The 14,484-nt window shown below is 37.0% G+C and overlaps 1 protein-coding gene across 1 annotated transcript; it reads left to right on the top strand.

The window, feature by feature from the left end:
• The first annotated feature begins 294 nt into the window (after positions 1-294).
• POLR1F (RNA polymerase I subunit F) lies at positions 295-11,820 on the top strand. The gene is made up of 4 exons (XM_058526797.1): positions 295-567; positions 5,463-5,604; positions 9,536-9,744; positions 11,045-11,820. The coding sequence occupies exons 1-4, from the start codon at positions 314-316 to the stop codon at positions 11,451-11,453; spliced, it is 1,014 nt and encodes a 337-aa protein (XP_058382780.1). The 5' UTR covers positions 295-313; the 3' UTR covers positions 11,454-11,820.
• The last annotated feature ends 2,664 nt before the right edge of the window (positions 11,821-14,484 follow it).

Genomic DNA, 14,484 nt, shown 5'->3' with positions numbered 1-14,484 from the left:
CACACCACCTTACTACTACATGCTAAATCCAATCAAGACATTAGCGAAAATACAGGTTTGCCCGCCTTTAAGAGACAAAGTGGTGGTTGGCCTTGGAGCGTGCTCAATACGCGAACACAGGCTCCCAGCTCCCGAAGTCATGCAAGTGCGAAAAAGCGGTTGCCCCCTGCTGGTCAGAACTGCGTAATGCAGCGCAAGGAAAGAAATTTCCTAGAGGCGTGGTAGCTGGTGGGTGACGTAGAAACCGGGCGTCCGGAAAAAGGCGGTTATGACTACGTCAGTGGTGCGCGCCGTGGGAAACCTGACAAGCCGCATGGCCGCGGGTTGTTCAGAGGCTGCGCGGCCGAAGGCGGCCTCTGAGGGGTCGGTGGTGGGACCTGCCGGCGTCCTGCCTTGCCTAGAGCTGCCGACCTACGCTGCCGCTTGTGCGCTGGTGAATAGCCGCTACTCCTGCCTGGTGGCGGGGCCGCACCGAAGGCACATCGCGCTGTCGCCGCGCTACCTTAACAGGAAACGCACGGGTATCCGGGAACAGCTCGATGCGGAGCTCCTGCGCTATTCCGAGAGGTACCAGTCTCTCAGCCTTTTCCTTCGCCAAGCGGACAACGCCAGAACGTAGCCTGCCGCCCCTTTTTTGGGCACGGGAGGGGGCAGCAGGTGGACGTGCTGATGGCGCAGCAGCAAAGGGGCGAATGGGAAAGGTCGCACCAGCCACCACGAGCTTAGCCCCGAGGCGTTCTGGACTCGCTATTCCTCCCGAAAGGCCAGTGCCTCCCTGGTCAGGATCTGTGCAGGGACTGTTTCCTGTGCAGGCAAGCAAGAAAACGTAAAGGGGATGTGAATTGTGTTGGCGGAGGGGGTGGAGAAGCTCGCTCCAGAACCGAGGTGTGGGGGCAAGAATAGACCAGGGGTCTGGAGACCCGGTAGGCCCAGTTAGTTTCTCATTTGACGATGAAAATTTAGAATGCAGTACTTCAGTAGATTCTCTCTCATTCTATATAAAATTGCACATGGAGCATTAGTACAGTTGTTTCTTTGTAAACCATGAAGGGCGGTTTTTATTTTTTCTTTTGGCTGTGGTACTTTCTCTTCTCGCGGATCTGATCAGGAATGAGAGAAATACTATCAGTTTTATTTTGTTTTGCTTTTAAGAGCAGTTTATTTAATCTAACTGGCTTGGCTATTGCTTTCAAAGGTGAAAAAAACTTGATGCATTTAAATTAAGATATTCAAAAGTAACTTGAAAACTCTCAGAATTACAAGGGTGAGGGATCAGGGGCAGATGTACCTTAATACTCCTCTAGACTACTTTAGCTCAAAAGTAAGGGTTCTAGAATTAGGGTGAGTGGATTCCCTAGGGATTCGTTATTTCTCTTCAGAAATTTCATGTCAGTCAAATTGCAGAAATTTCCTATGTCACTTTCCTTGGGCAAAGTATCCAAAGCTTTCACCACTTTCTCAAGCGATTCTGAACCCTACACAAGTTAAGAATTAAGTCTAGAATATACAGCTTCCCCCAAGCACCAACACATACTTGTTATGTATACCAGGGACTCAGGATATAAAACAATGGAAAAACAAGATCTTTGTTTCAAGGAGCTTAAGCTCTAGTAGGGATATCAACGTAGGCTAAATAAATCCAATGAAGTGTTAAAATTTGACAGAAATCTAAATTAAGTTATGGTAAGAGAAGGCGTGGTGAATTGGATCTTAGGACCTTTGAGAACAACTTGATAGGAGCAGGATTCTTTGAGATGGTGGCATTCCAGGCAAAAAGAGTGGCATGAACAAATAGATAGTAGATGTGAAATAGAATGCTTTGACCAGAGAATCGTAAGTACTGTGTAACTGGAGTAAGGTTTATGTCGGGAAAGATGTTGGGTGCTGGTGGAGAGGAGGGCAGTGGGTCAAAGATGGGGTGGGGGACAGCTAAGAGAGGATGGCCATTTTGCTCTTCCCTTTCTGCCTTTGCCAGTTTTGTTTGTTTGTTTTTTGCTTAAGCAGGGTTAGCACTTCATCCTCTCAATACCCTCCTACTTTGAAACTTGGCACACTCTTAAGAGAATAGTACATGTCCCTGATCTCTGGGATGTAATCAGATTTGCAGTTTAAGAACGGGCACTTGATAGCATTAGATGATGCTTTAAGAAGGGTGAGACAATAGACATGGAGACCAATTAAGAGAATTGTAATTTTCCAAGAGAAAAGTGATTAGAGAGGATGGATTTGAAAGATTTAGGGATACACAAGGTGGTCGTAAAATCTGAAAACATAGACAAGTGTTTGCTTTACTTTACTACTTTCTTTAACCAATTAATACCCCCACTTGATAGGTTAAGGGAAAGTCACCCGAAGTGGCTCCAATAGGAGCCATCATACCAGAGAGATGAGGGACTGATTGAATGATATTTTCTATAACAGAGTTGGACAATGTGGCCATGTGGAGCAGGTTGCATTCTAAACAGATCTGACTCCCCTCTCCCCGTTACTTGTGAGGTGTGCAAAAGACTCTGGTTTATTCAGTGCAAATCAGGCACCACACATTGAATTATGCATTACTAATGAGGGACAAAACTGAACATATCAAGAATTGTAATATTAATCAGCCGTTTATCATGTATAGTTGTGTATGTTTCCAGACTTTGGGGCCATCCTGCAGAATCAGGAGGACTTGCCTCTCTTTGTTTAAGAAATGAGGAAATGAGAGGAATTGAGAATGGCTCTCATATTAGTGTCTAAGTTGTCTCAACAGCATCCCCTATTTGACAGGCTGTCCACCTTTTTTTCCCAGTGACAGAATTTTTTTAAAGAGATCCCATTTCAGTTTTGGAAAATCTGCTTAGAGAAAGTAAGTAGTTTTCTAAAATCACATTATAACTTCTAAGATATATCTTTGAGAGGCTGTTAAGGAAAAAAAACTTATCCCTCTTGTCTTTGACAGCTCTTGAGTTATTTGAAAGTGGCAAATATGTTCCCTCCCAGTAGTTCCAGAGAAGTCTTAAATGTGCAATCGAAGCATCTCTTAAACTTGATTTAATTGTTCTCTGAATATCTCAAGTGAGGCTTCCACCCTGCCCGGAAACCTACTTAGGATGGTTTCAGAAAAACAAAAGTAAAAGAGGAAAAGATATATAGTGTTGAGGTGTCTGTCTTTGTATATCTGATGACTTTTAGTAAGTTTCATGCTGTGAGTTTCTTCCCCAAAGGTTTGATGGATTTACACAAATCCTTTTGGGCTTAGGCTCTATAGTCACATTCCCTAGTCAGCAGTTCTGAACCCTCCAGAACCCAGTACCTCCCTCTTATGAGAAGTATTTTGCAATACTACCTTTACTATCATGAAAACACTCTTTACTGTGCTGAAATGAAACTTAAAAGATAATATAAGCTACCTACACAATTGCAAAAATGAAAAATCTATATAGTCTCTAATACAGTACAATACAATGTATTTCAGTGTGACAATGCTTAAGTATGAGTACCTGGGAAGATTGACGTAGTTAGATGAGTCCTGCACCTATACCTAGAATCATTGCGAATGTGTCAGTTACCAGTGTGGATTGATGCAAGGGTTTTGAGTTGACAACTCAGATAACATAGTGTCTCCAATGGTGAAATGCTTTTTTGAAATAACGAGTAATTCTAGGTAAAGTTCCACGTAAAACATTCTACCCTTGAATTTGCATATTAGCTACATTCCTAGAAATTTGTAAAATCATTGCAAAGATGACATTATGTTGATTTTTTTTTTTAAGTTAGATTCTGTGCCCAGCTTTTTATAAATAGGTTTGTCCCCTCATTCAAACGTCAGGTAGAGTTAGGGACATTTTTTCATTGTACAGGACTGTCCTGTACATGGCAGAATGTCTCCCATCCCTGGCCTTTGCCAGTGGTTATGACAACCATGATAGTACCACAAATTCCCAAGTGCCCTGTAGGGGGCAGCAGTTTCCCCCCACTTGAGACTCTTTAATTGTTGATTAGGGGAAACAAAGTCTTAATTTTGTTTTTCTGTCTAATATGGCAATTACTTTTTCTTTTCCTCCTCCTTCTAGTTCTCTAACTCTGTTTTCTGTGCCCCTAATATTGGCTTAGTGATGGTATAGTTATTGCTTAGGAAAGCCACAAGCAGAAATTAATAACTCTAAAGAGTGCTTTCTGTAGTAAGTCTCTGAGTTGATGGTTTTCCTAATTTGGTAGTTATTAAAGTTCCTTTCCAGTGGCTCCTGGCTGTTTTACTTAAACAACAGCTCTTACGGATAAATTCTTTCTCTTATTCTGTGTAAATCATTCCAGAAACTTAATTGAGTTCAACAAAAATGTTTTCTGCTCTCAAGGGCCTTAGAGTTGTGTGTGGAATCCAAACCTATATACCGATAGATTGAATAAAATGAGATTAAGAACAGTGATCACACTGTGCATGAAGTGCTGTAGGAGTAGAGGAGGAGTGATTTCAGCCTTGCCTGGGGGAGTCAGGGAAGTTTTCTGGAACAAGTAGTGGGTGTGGTAGTAAAGCCACCAGGTCTGCCTCCTTAGTAGTTGTAATGCCTTAAGAGCTTGGAAATGACATTATGACATAGTTGTTGCCCCCTAATCCTGACTGTCAAACGTTTTGTAAACTAATCTAAAGTGTCAGAGTCAGTGCTCAATAAATGATGTAGTTATATTTCTTAACATTTCCATTCACTAGCAACAGTTGTAGTCTGGGGATTTTTCTCCATTAAGTCATTGGCTTTAATATTCAGGGGGCTCAGCCTCTCTTGCTATATGCCATCTAGTACAGAAATTCAGTAATGGTGGATACTACCAAAATTTCCTTGATTCAGTCATACAGAAATACAGACATTTTTCTTGCCGAGTCCTATTTTTCCTCTCATTCTAGCATAACTAGAATTCAGAGGAATAGCAAATAGAGAAGAAAGGTCAATTTATTACTCATACATAATAGGACATTTTGTCTCTGGGTACCTATCCTGAATAATCTTTTATTTTTTTAATTTTTAAATTTTTGTGAGGAAGATTGGCCCTGAGCTAACATCTATTGCCAATCCTCTTCTTTTCGCTTCAGGAAGATTGTCACTGAGTTAACATATGTGCCAGTCTTCCTCCACTTTATATATGAGATGCCACCGCAGCGTGGCTTGCTGAGTGGTGCGTATGTCTGCGCCCGGGATCCGAACCTGCGAACCCTGGGCTGCTGAAGCGGAGCAGGCGAACTTAACCACTATGCCACCGGGCCGGCCCCTAATCATTTTTAACTTAGTCAGTATTGGAACCGTTTGGTGAAATTGTGCTACAAAAGTTGTTACAGACTAATCATATGCTGTTGTGTTTTTGGCATGGTGATTATATTTAGGAAATGTATACTTTTTTGGATTCAGAATATCTAACGAGTAAGACAATGGCCTGGTTTAAAAGAGAATACAGGACGTGATTTTTCTTCTTTTTTGTTTTTTTTACAGCCTTTTAGGTGTCCCCGTTGCATATGATAACATCAAAGTGGTGGGTGAACTAGGAGATATTTATGATGATCAAGGACACATTCATCTTAACATTGAAGCAGATTTTGTTATTTTCTGCCCTGAACCAGGGCAAAAGCTTATGGTATGTATATCTTTTTTTCTAGCTTTCTTTGTATAGTTATATAATTTGGAAAATTTTAAGAGACTATACACCTTGGGAGTCAAATAGATTGCTATTGTGGGTAACTAAAAATTATTTTAAAAGAAAAAAGAAAAATTATTTTCCATTACTTCAACCTAGATAGGTTTTAAACTCCATCCTCCTGTCCATGCCTGTACAGAGTATGTGTCCCATCTAGTTTATTCTTTTCTTAGTATAGTACCAGGATGATCTTAAGGGGGAAAATCAGTTTTTGTTATTGTTTTATAATTTCTCAATTATACACAGATAACAGTTTTTTTAATGAAGGATTCAAACAGTGTATATATAAAACAGGAGTTGCAAACTCAAATGGTTGTGGGACCAGGCAGATAAAGAAAATGAATGAAGCTTGGGGATCAGGGCACCTATACTATGCCATGGGAATACAGGCCCTGTGGGGAAGGTCTTTCAGTTGAAGAGAAGCTAGAAATGCAGAAATTAGTGTGAAATCTACTGAAATGTATCCATTTATCCTCTTCACTTGTCCCTCTCTTCCACCAGCAGTTCTGTGTGTATATGTTTATATGTGTATATATATTTATATTATATGTATGTATATAGTTTTTCTTTAAAAAAAAGTTTTTATAGGAATTGCTTAATCTGATAGATAAGAACTGTTAACTAACCATTGATACTGTTAATAAAAATATTGGTCAGATTTCACTATGACAAAATCTAAAATGCGTTTTAAAATTTTTAAAAAATTTTTCAATATCATTTAAACAGGTAGAAATAGTATCCTTGGACTGCCAAACTGGGATCCTACAACCAGCCTCCATACTGTTAAAACTGGCAGTAGATTTGTACTTAAAAATTCCCACATTGAACTGTCATCTGCTTTGGGTACATTATCATAAGTGTAAACATGAACATGGAAATAACATTCAAATTGTACAGAAAGTATGAAATGAAAAGTAAAATTATCCCTTTTGCTCTATCCCCTACAACAAAATCCAGTCCTCAAATATATTTGACCACCTAGTTTTTTCTAATTTTTATGTTTTTAATAATATGAGATAATTTACATACAATAAATTGTGTAAGATATAATTTGCATACAGTAAAATGCACAGATCATAGTGTGCAGTTAAATAACTTTCGACAAATGCATATTACTATTCTGTCTCCTTAGAAATGACCCTCATGCCCTTTCCTGGTCAATTCTCTCTCTGTATCCAAGGTACAACCACTATTCTGATTTCGTTTATCATAAATTAGTTTTGCTTGTTTTATAATTCCATATTAATGGAATTTTTCATTATACACTCTTAGAATTTGGCCTTTTTTATTCAACATGTTTTTGAGTTTCCATGCTGTTGTCTGTATAGGTAGTTTGTTTCTTCTTATTGCTCATGGTATTCAATTGTATGAATTTATCACAATTTGATTATCGATCTTCATTGATGGACATTTGGGTTGCTTCCAATCTGGAGCTATTGTGACTAAAGCTGTTGTAAACATATATTTTCATTTTTCCTAGGTAAAAAACTAGAGGCGGTATTGCTAGGTCACAGAGCAGATATGTGTTTAACTTTATGAAAAACTACTGTTAGACTAATATCACATTCAGCACTTCCATTTGCTCTGCATATACTTGCCAACATTTGGTATTGTCAGTCTTTTAATTTTACTGGTGGGGGGCCGGCCCCGTGGCTTAGTGGTTGGGTGCTCGAGCTCCGCTGCTGGCGGCCCAGGTTCGGATCCCGGGCGTGCACCGAGGCACCGCTTCTCTGGCCATGCTGAGGCCGTGTCCCACATACAGCAACTAGAAGGATGTGCAGCTATGACATACAACTATCTACTGGGGCTTTGGGGGAAAAATAAAAAAAATAAAATAAAATTTAATTTTACTGGTGGGTATATTTAGTACTTTCTCATTATGGTTTTAATTTGTGTTTCCCTCATGAGCTCTTTTTCATGTGTTTCAAAAGAAGGGCATTTTAAAGTACTTAGCTTGTTTTTAAGTGGCTTTTTGTGTTGTTATTATTGAAGTGTAGTAGTTCTTTTTGTAGTCTTAGTACAAATCCTTTTCAGATGAATGTATTGTGACTATTTCCTCCCAGTCTGTGACTTGTCTATTAACTTTTAATTTTATCATTTGATAAACAGAGCTTTTAATTTTGATGAGTTCCAATTTATCATATACTTCTATGGTTATTGCTTTCTGGATCCTATTTAAGAAATGTGTTTACCCCGTAGGTTGTGCACATATTCTTCTATGAGGTTCTAGAATTTTTGTAATTTTAGCTTTTCCATTTAGATCTGTGATCAATCTTTAATTTTGTGTGTGTAATGTGAGGTAGCCCCTTGAGATCCGTTTTTTTTGTCCAGATAGCTATTCAGTTGTTGCAGACCCATATGTTGAAAAGACTTTCCTTTCCAATGAGTATTTTTTTAATTGATAAGACTTTGTTTTTTACAGCAGTGTTAGCTTTATAGAAAAATGGAGTTGGAAGTAGTGTTCTCATATACCTCTCCTCACTCTCCCCCAGCACACACACAAACACACTGTTGTCTTATTACTGACATCATCTTGCATTAGTGTGGTACATTTGTTACAATTGTTGAGCCAATATTATTAAAGTCTATAGTTTACATTAGAGTTAACTCTTTGTGTTGTACATTTTATGGGTTTTCACAAATATATAATGACATGTATCCACCATTACATTATCCTATAGAATAATTGCTCACTGCCCTAAAAATCCTCTATGCGCCGCCTATTCATCCCTTCCTCCCCTTAAAACTCTGGCAGCTACTGATCTTTTTACTGTCTCCATAGTTTTGCCTTTTCCAGAATGTCATGTAGTTGGAATCATACAGTCTGATAATTATACAGTAGCCTTTTCAGATTGGCTTCTTTCACATAGCCTTATGCATTTAAGGTTCCTCCGTGTCTTTTCATGGCTTGATAGCTCATTTCTTTTTATTGCTGAGTAATATTCCATTGTATAGGTGTACCACAGTTTGTCCAGACCATCTAGAAGGTACCACTGGGGACACCAGACTCCTGATAGTGACAGACAAGGAAGTTTTATTCTGTTGCATGTATAAGGAGTTGCTGACCTTAAACAGTGTTGTATACATGTTAATATTATTTATAGTTCTATAATTCAAAATTTGTCATTTTAAAAAAATATTTCAGGTTTTCATTCATACACGTTATATATGTTGATTTCTAGGTGAAGAATGGAAAACTAAGTTTTGTGGAAAATTTCATTTTAAGCTTAAAATCATGTCGCACATACTTTTATTTTAATTTTAAAACTTCTAATAATGTTTTTGTGATTTAGTCAAAATAGCCATGCTCAAGATTTACATGTAAAGGGTAAGCTGTCTTCTAATAGGACTGCTTATATTGTGCTAAATTTAGTCGTTAAAGAATGCTCTTTAAGCTTTGAAATTCAGACTGTTTATAGAAATATAATGTGGATCCTAGTTATAAAAAGCATATGCTTCTTGCCTTGAGGTCTTTTAACATGTAAGTCATATCAAAGAGTCCTTTCTGCTTGGTTTCAATATCATTATAGAGTAATCTACTCCCCAGGGCATCCTGCAGTGGGAGCTGAGATGAGTTTTTTTGCAGAGGTTGGGGGGTCGGGGGAAGTTGTTTATCCAGTCAGGCAATTGTTCTCAATTACTTATTAAATAAAGTTTGAGCTTTCTAAAAAACTCTACAGTGTTCTAAAACGATGTTTTAGTATAACATGTGGTAAGTTTTAATTGAGATAAACTTTTTCCATATCAAATTATACCATTATTTTGATGTTTTCTCTTTGAAGATCGGTTTGAAGCTTGTAAAGTTTGATCCACCTTTTAGTTCTTTGGATCTCTTCTTTATGTTATTCTCTTTTTTCCTTCTTCTTCCCAGGGTACAGTTAATAAAGTGTCTTCCAGCCACATTGGCTGTTTAGTACATGGGTGTTTCAATGCCTCCATCCCTAAACCTGAGCAGATGCCATCTGAGCAGTGGCAGACCCTGGAGATAAACGTGGGTGATGAACTAGAATTTGAAGTATTTCGTTTAGACTCAGATGCTGCTGGAGTATTCTGCATTCGGGGAAAACTGAATATCACTGGGTCAGTTCCTAATCACCTTATTATCATTTTGATACTTAATTCTATTTAATTCTGAATTTAGAGAACATAAGCCCCTCTTTTTAAAAATTAATTTTCTTTATTAAAATATTCATCTCTCAAACCTTGAAGTCAATGTAAATAGGAATCTTAAGTACTATGGCAATGCATTAAATAGTGTGAAGCTCTACATCTAGCTAACTGGTCTGTGTTTTAATAAGTCACTTTTCCAAGTATTTTCTAGTTTGTTGTTAATTTTTTACAAAATTGATCCCTGAACTTGAAACTACTAAAAGCTTAATCATATTGCATAACTACTAGCCTGCTTTTATTTTTATACAGTGGAAACAAAAATAATTTGATTGTTGTCATTTTGCCAGGTAGATAATTTAATTTCTATATTTTTCTGTACTGAAATTCTTATAAGAATACTCTGATCTTGAGCTTGGTTCCATGGGAGCCAAGTTTAATGAGGGGAAGAAAAAAAGAACTTGGAATACTGCTGATGTTAATAGTTTTTTCTAGAGTCTGCCTTGATGAGTAATAAGAGTATGAGTTCAAGTTCTAGGGCAGCTAATAGAACTTTCTGCGATGATAGAAATGTGTTTGTTTTTGTGCGGTATAGTAGCCTCACTATTGAGCACTTGAAATGTGACCAGTGCGACTGAGGAACTGAATTTTTAAAGTTATCTCATTGAAATTACTTAAATTTAAATAGTTATATGTGGCTAGTGCTACCGTATAGGGCTGTCCAGTTTTAGAGACAGGGCTACTTCATTGATCTTTGTTTTTGTTTTAGTGATATCAAGTAATTCACAATTTTGAAGTAATACTGGTCAGCATAGGTTAAGAACAATGAACCATTATTTGAAACAAGGATTGAGATAGTACATGGGAAACTCCATTACTTTTATAGGTACTAGAACTATATTTTCTCTCTATAAAATGTAAGTGGCCTCGCTAATAAGCGTGGGTACTGTGATGTTTAATGTTCAGTGACCAAATTTTTCTGAAACAAACCAAAATTTAGAAGCCATGTTTTGACAAAATTTTCATGTCATTTTTATGTGTAAAAACAATTTAGGAAAAGTACTTTGGAAACAAAAATTTTAACATTTCCAAGACATTTCAGTGGGCTGAGGGATAATAGGATAGAGTATTTGAAATATATGCCATAGTTACGTATCTTGTACTACTGTCATTATTTAGAAAAATCTTAGGATGTTGGGATATTTTTTTATCTCATTTTGTTCTTTTATTTTTGCTTATTGCTCTGTGAATTTTTTAAACTGTTAATTTATAGTTTACAAACCAAGTGCTCTGCAGTTTCTGAAGAAGTAACAGAAACCGGCACTGAAGAAGCTGTTGAAAAACCTCCAAAGAAGAAAAAGAAAAAGAAGAACAACCCAGAGCCATATGAGGTGGAAGGTGGCACCACAGAGTTAGCAGATTTCGCAGATGGCACCGTGAAGGAAAAGACAGACCTGCAGATTAATAATGTGAATGGCCTCTGGGAGGAAGAGCCGAAGAAGAAGAAGAAGAAGAAGAAAAAGCACCAGGAAAATCAGGACCAGGACCCTGTTTTCCAAGGCAGTGACTCCAGTGGTTACCAAAGTGACCATAAAAAGAAAAAAAAGAAAAGAAAGCACAGGGAGGAGGCTGAATTTACCCCACTTTTGGAACACTCACCTAAAAAGAAAAGGAAAAAGTAATTTTCTTTAGTGCATTTTAAATATGATTCAGTTTTTAAAAGATTGATTTATATACAATAGATGAATAAATGTTTGAATGATATGAAATGCTTATGTATTCCCGTAGTTTGCAAAACATGAAACATTTGATTAGGAGTTGAGTTTTTGGTGCTAAAATTATAAAACTGATAATTAATTAGGGAAACACCAATATTATTGAAGTGCCTTTTTATTGTATACAGAACAAAAAGGTAAGAGCTGCTGTCACTCTCAATTCTTGCATTCTTCCATTTTTTACATTGTAAATAAAATTATTTCTACAATCTCAAGACTAAGGACTTTATAATACAGTATTATTCATATCATTAAAGAATGAATTTGAGCTTGAGTTTTGGGTTTGTTGGTTTTTTTTTTAATAGTTTTTATCTTTAGTCATGATGTTACATGCCATTTTATTTCGCTTCTTTAAAAATTAGGAACATTTACCAGTTTTAGATTTTCCTTTATCATGGCTACTATAGTATTTCTGTTGTTTGACTTAGAATAGTGTGCCAAAAGAGCTTCTGAAGTCTCCAAAGCTCTTGAGTACCATGCCACTACTGTGTGGTAGGAAACAGTATTCACTGTTTTTCCTTCCAGGTGCATGTGTGTTGTTTTCTTTTTTCTTTAAGTCTAAGAGGTTGATGGAGAGGGCCATTCTCTTGTACTTGTTCATTTGTGCCTCATTCTGCTTTTGTTGTGTGTTGGAGGAGGAGAGTCTGATGAAGATAGGATAAATGTGATTCTGACTAGTGGGAAATTTCCCAATTACTTTTTAATAATTGGGTTAGGCTACTAGAAATTGTTCTGAAGAGAAAACAGCTGTTGACTGCTTTCACTGAGAAAATGTGGAATATGTCTTAACTAATTGGAAAACACTGAGGAATGAAATGACAAGCTGGTTTGGGCTGATAATCAATGCATGCTGTATTCATTGATTTAATATGTATTTGACCATCTACTATGTGTAACACATTTTACAAAGGTCCAGGGATGTAATGGCAAACAAGGTAGGTGTATTTCCTTCCCTCATGGAATGTCATAGGAGAAACAGATACCCACACACACCACACAATGTAAGAAAATTAGTGATTGTGGTAAGTGCTCCAAAGAAAAAGAAGATTGTCCACTCACTGTTAGTTGTGTTAGTATCTGTAAATGGATGAATGGTTGAATTGAACTCCCCATGTCGGCCATTTTTGTTGCCATTTATGTAGTGTCAGATGTAGACACGTTTAATTTTTGATAATGTATAAATTCTGCTAGTGGTAGTACTGGTCTCACATTAATTTTTGATAATGTATAAATTCAGCCAGTGGTATATGTTGATCCAAATCTATAATGATAGAATATAGAATTTGGAGAGTGGCAGACATGCACAACGTTTGTCTGTAAGTAGATATGCCAGACAATAGAAGGGTGCAGGGCAATGTCTTTCCATGCAGTTTAGTTTCCTGTGGCTATTGAGCCCGTTGAAATGTGGCTAGTCCATATTGAGATGTACTATCAGTATAAAATACCACATTTTGAAGATACACAAAATAAGAACATAAAATACCTCAGTTTTTTACTTTGGTGAAATTACAATATTTTTGGTATGGTGGGTTAAATAAAATATTAAAATTCAGCTTTTTTTCAGTTTTTTACTAAAAGATTAAAAATTGCATGTATCCCAGAAAATGTTTAATAAATGCATCCTTAAAAATTTAAAATTTGAATACACAATTATAATCATGTCTGGCTTAATATAGAAAATTGTTAGTGAAACAATTCTAAACCCCCATTCCTACATACCAAAAAAGCTATGAAACTTATGCTATTTGTAGTAGAAAACATGTGGCTTAGCAAAAGAAGCAAATTCCTGTTAGTTATACTTTGCTTCAGTTGGTGCTTCTGTCAATTGTGTTGTATTTTAAAATAATTTGCATCTTTGAAGAAAAGAGGGAGCAGCATGTTGTACTTGAAACGAAATTTATTTATGCTTTTTCACAATGTGAGTAGCTTTGAAAAGGCAGATCTGGACATTTGCCTTGCCTGGAATACAGAAACTGTTGTTTTTATCTGATATAAAAAACTCAACAATTGGGTCCAGCCTTGTGGTGTAGTAGTTAAGTTCACGCACTCCCCTTTGGTGGCCTGGGTTTGCATGTTCAGATCCTGGGTGCAAATCTATACCACTCGTCAGCCATGCTGTGGCAGCAACCCACATACAAAATAGAGGAAGATTGACATGGATATTAGCTCCAGGCTAATCTTCTTCAAGCAAAAAAAGAGGAAGATTGGCAACAGATGTTAGCTCAGGGCGAATCTTCCTTAGCAAAAAAGACCTCACAAAAATAAAACTCAACAATGTCCTCCATATATTCTTCAAAACATTTGTCACATGCTCAGCTAACCTTGGTTTTATCTGTTCTATCTCAATCTTTACATTAAAATTCTCTAGCCTAGACTAGACCCTTGATCCTCTCCAGTTCCTACCATTTACCAACTTTACAAAGCACCTCATTAATCATTGGAAATAAATAAATGGTTTAAATGGTTTCTACTCTCAAAGCACTTAGAAATTTGTCTGAGAGATACGCAATTAAGTGGGACTCAATGGTAAGTACAAAAGGTATGAACCAAGTGTGGAAAACAGTCATGAGTAATGTCACTTTGCAGGTTGAGGCAGAAGGTAATGTTTGAGGTGGTTGCTGGACAGACAGTACCATCTGCATGAAGTTTTTCCAAACTCAAGTGGGCTAAATGTGCTTGCTTTATAATCATAATTGTTTTTATTAGTTTTTTTTTTTTTTTTACTTGTAGCACTCTGCATTATTGTTTCAAACTGTTCACCTGTTTATAAAGCTTGTCTCTTGATCAAATTTGTCCTGATTAAATAATAAATTTCCTGAGGGCTGGGGTTATGCCTTAACTGTATCTACAGTATTTAGCAGGGGGCCCTTTGTACAATGAAAGCATCAACAGATACTTTTAAAATTGGTAAAATGAAAAGCACAGTTTCAAATAGTAT

The sequence above is a fragment of the Diceros bicornis genome, chromosome 3 (genome assembly GCF_020826845.1).
Source record: "Diceros bicornis minor isolate mBicDic1 chromosome 3, mDicBic1.mat.cur, whole genome shotgun sequence".
Lineage (NCBI taxonomy): Eukaryota > Metazoa > Chordata > Mammalia > Perissodactyla > Rhinocerotidae > Diceros > Diceros bicornis.
Note: the sequence above shows the minus strand (reverse complement) of the source record. Positions and strands in the feature narration are given on the sequence as shown.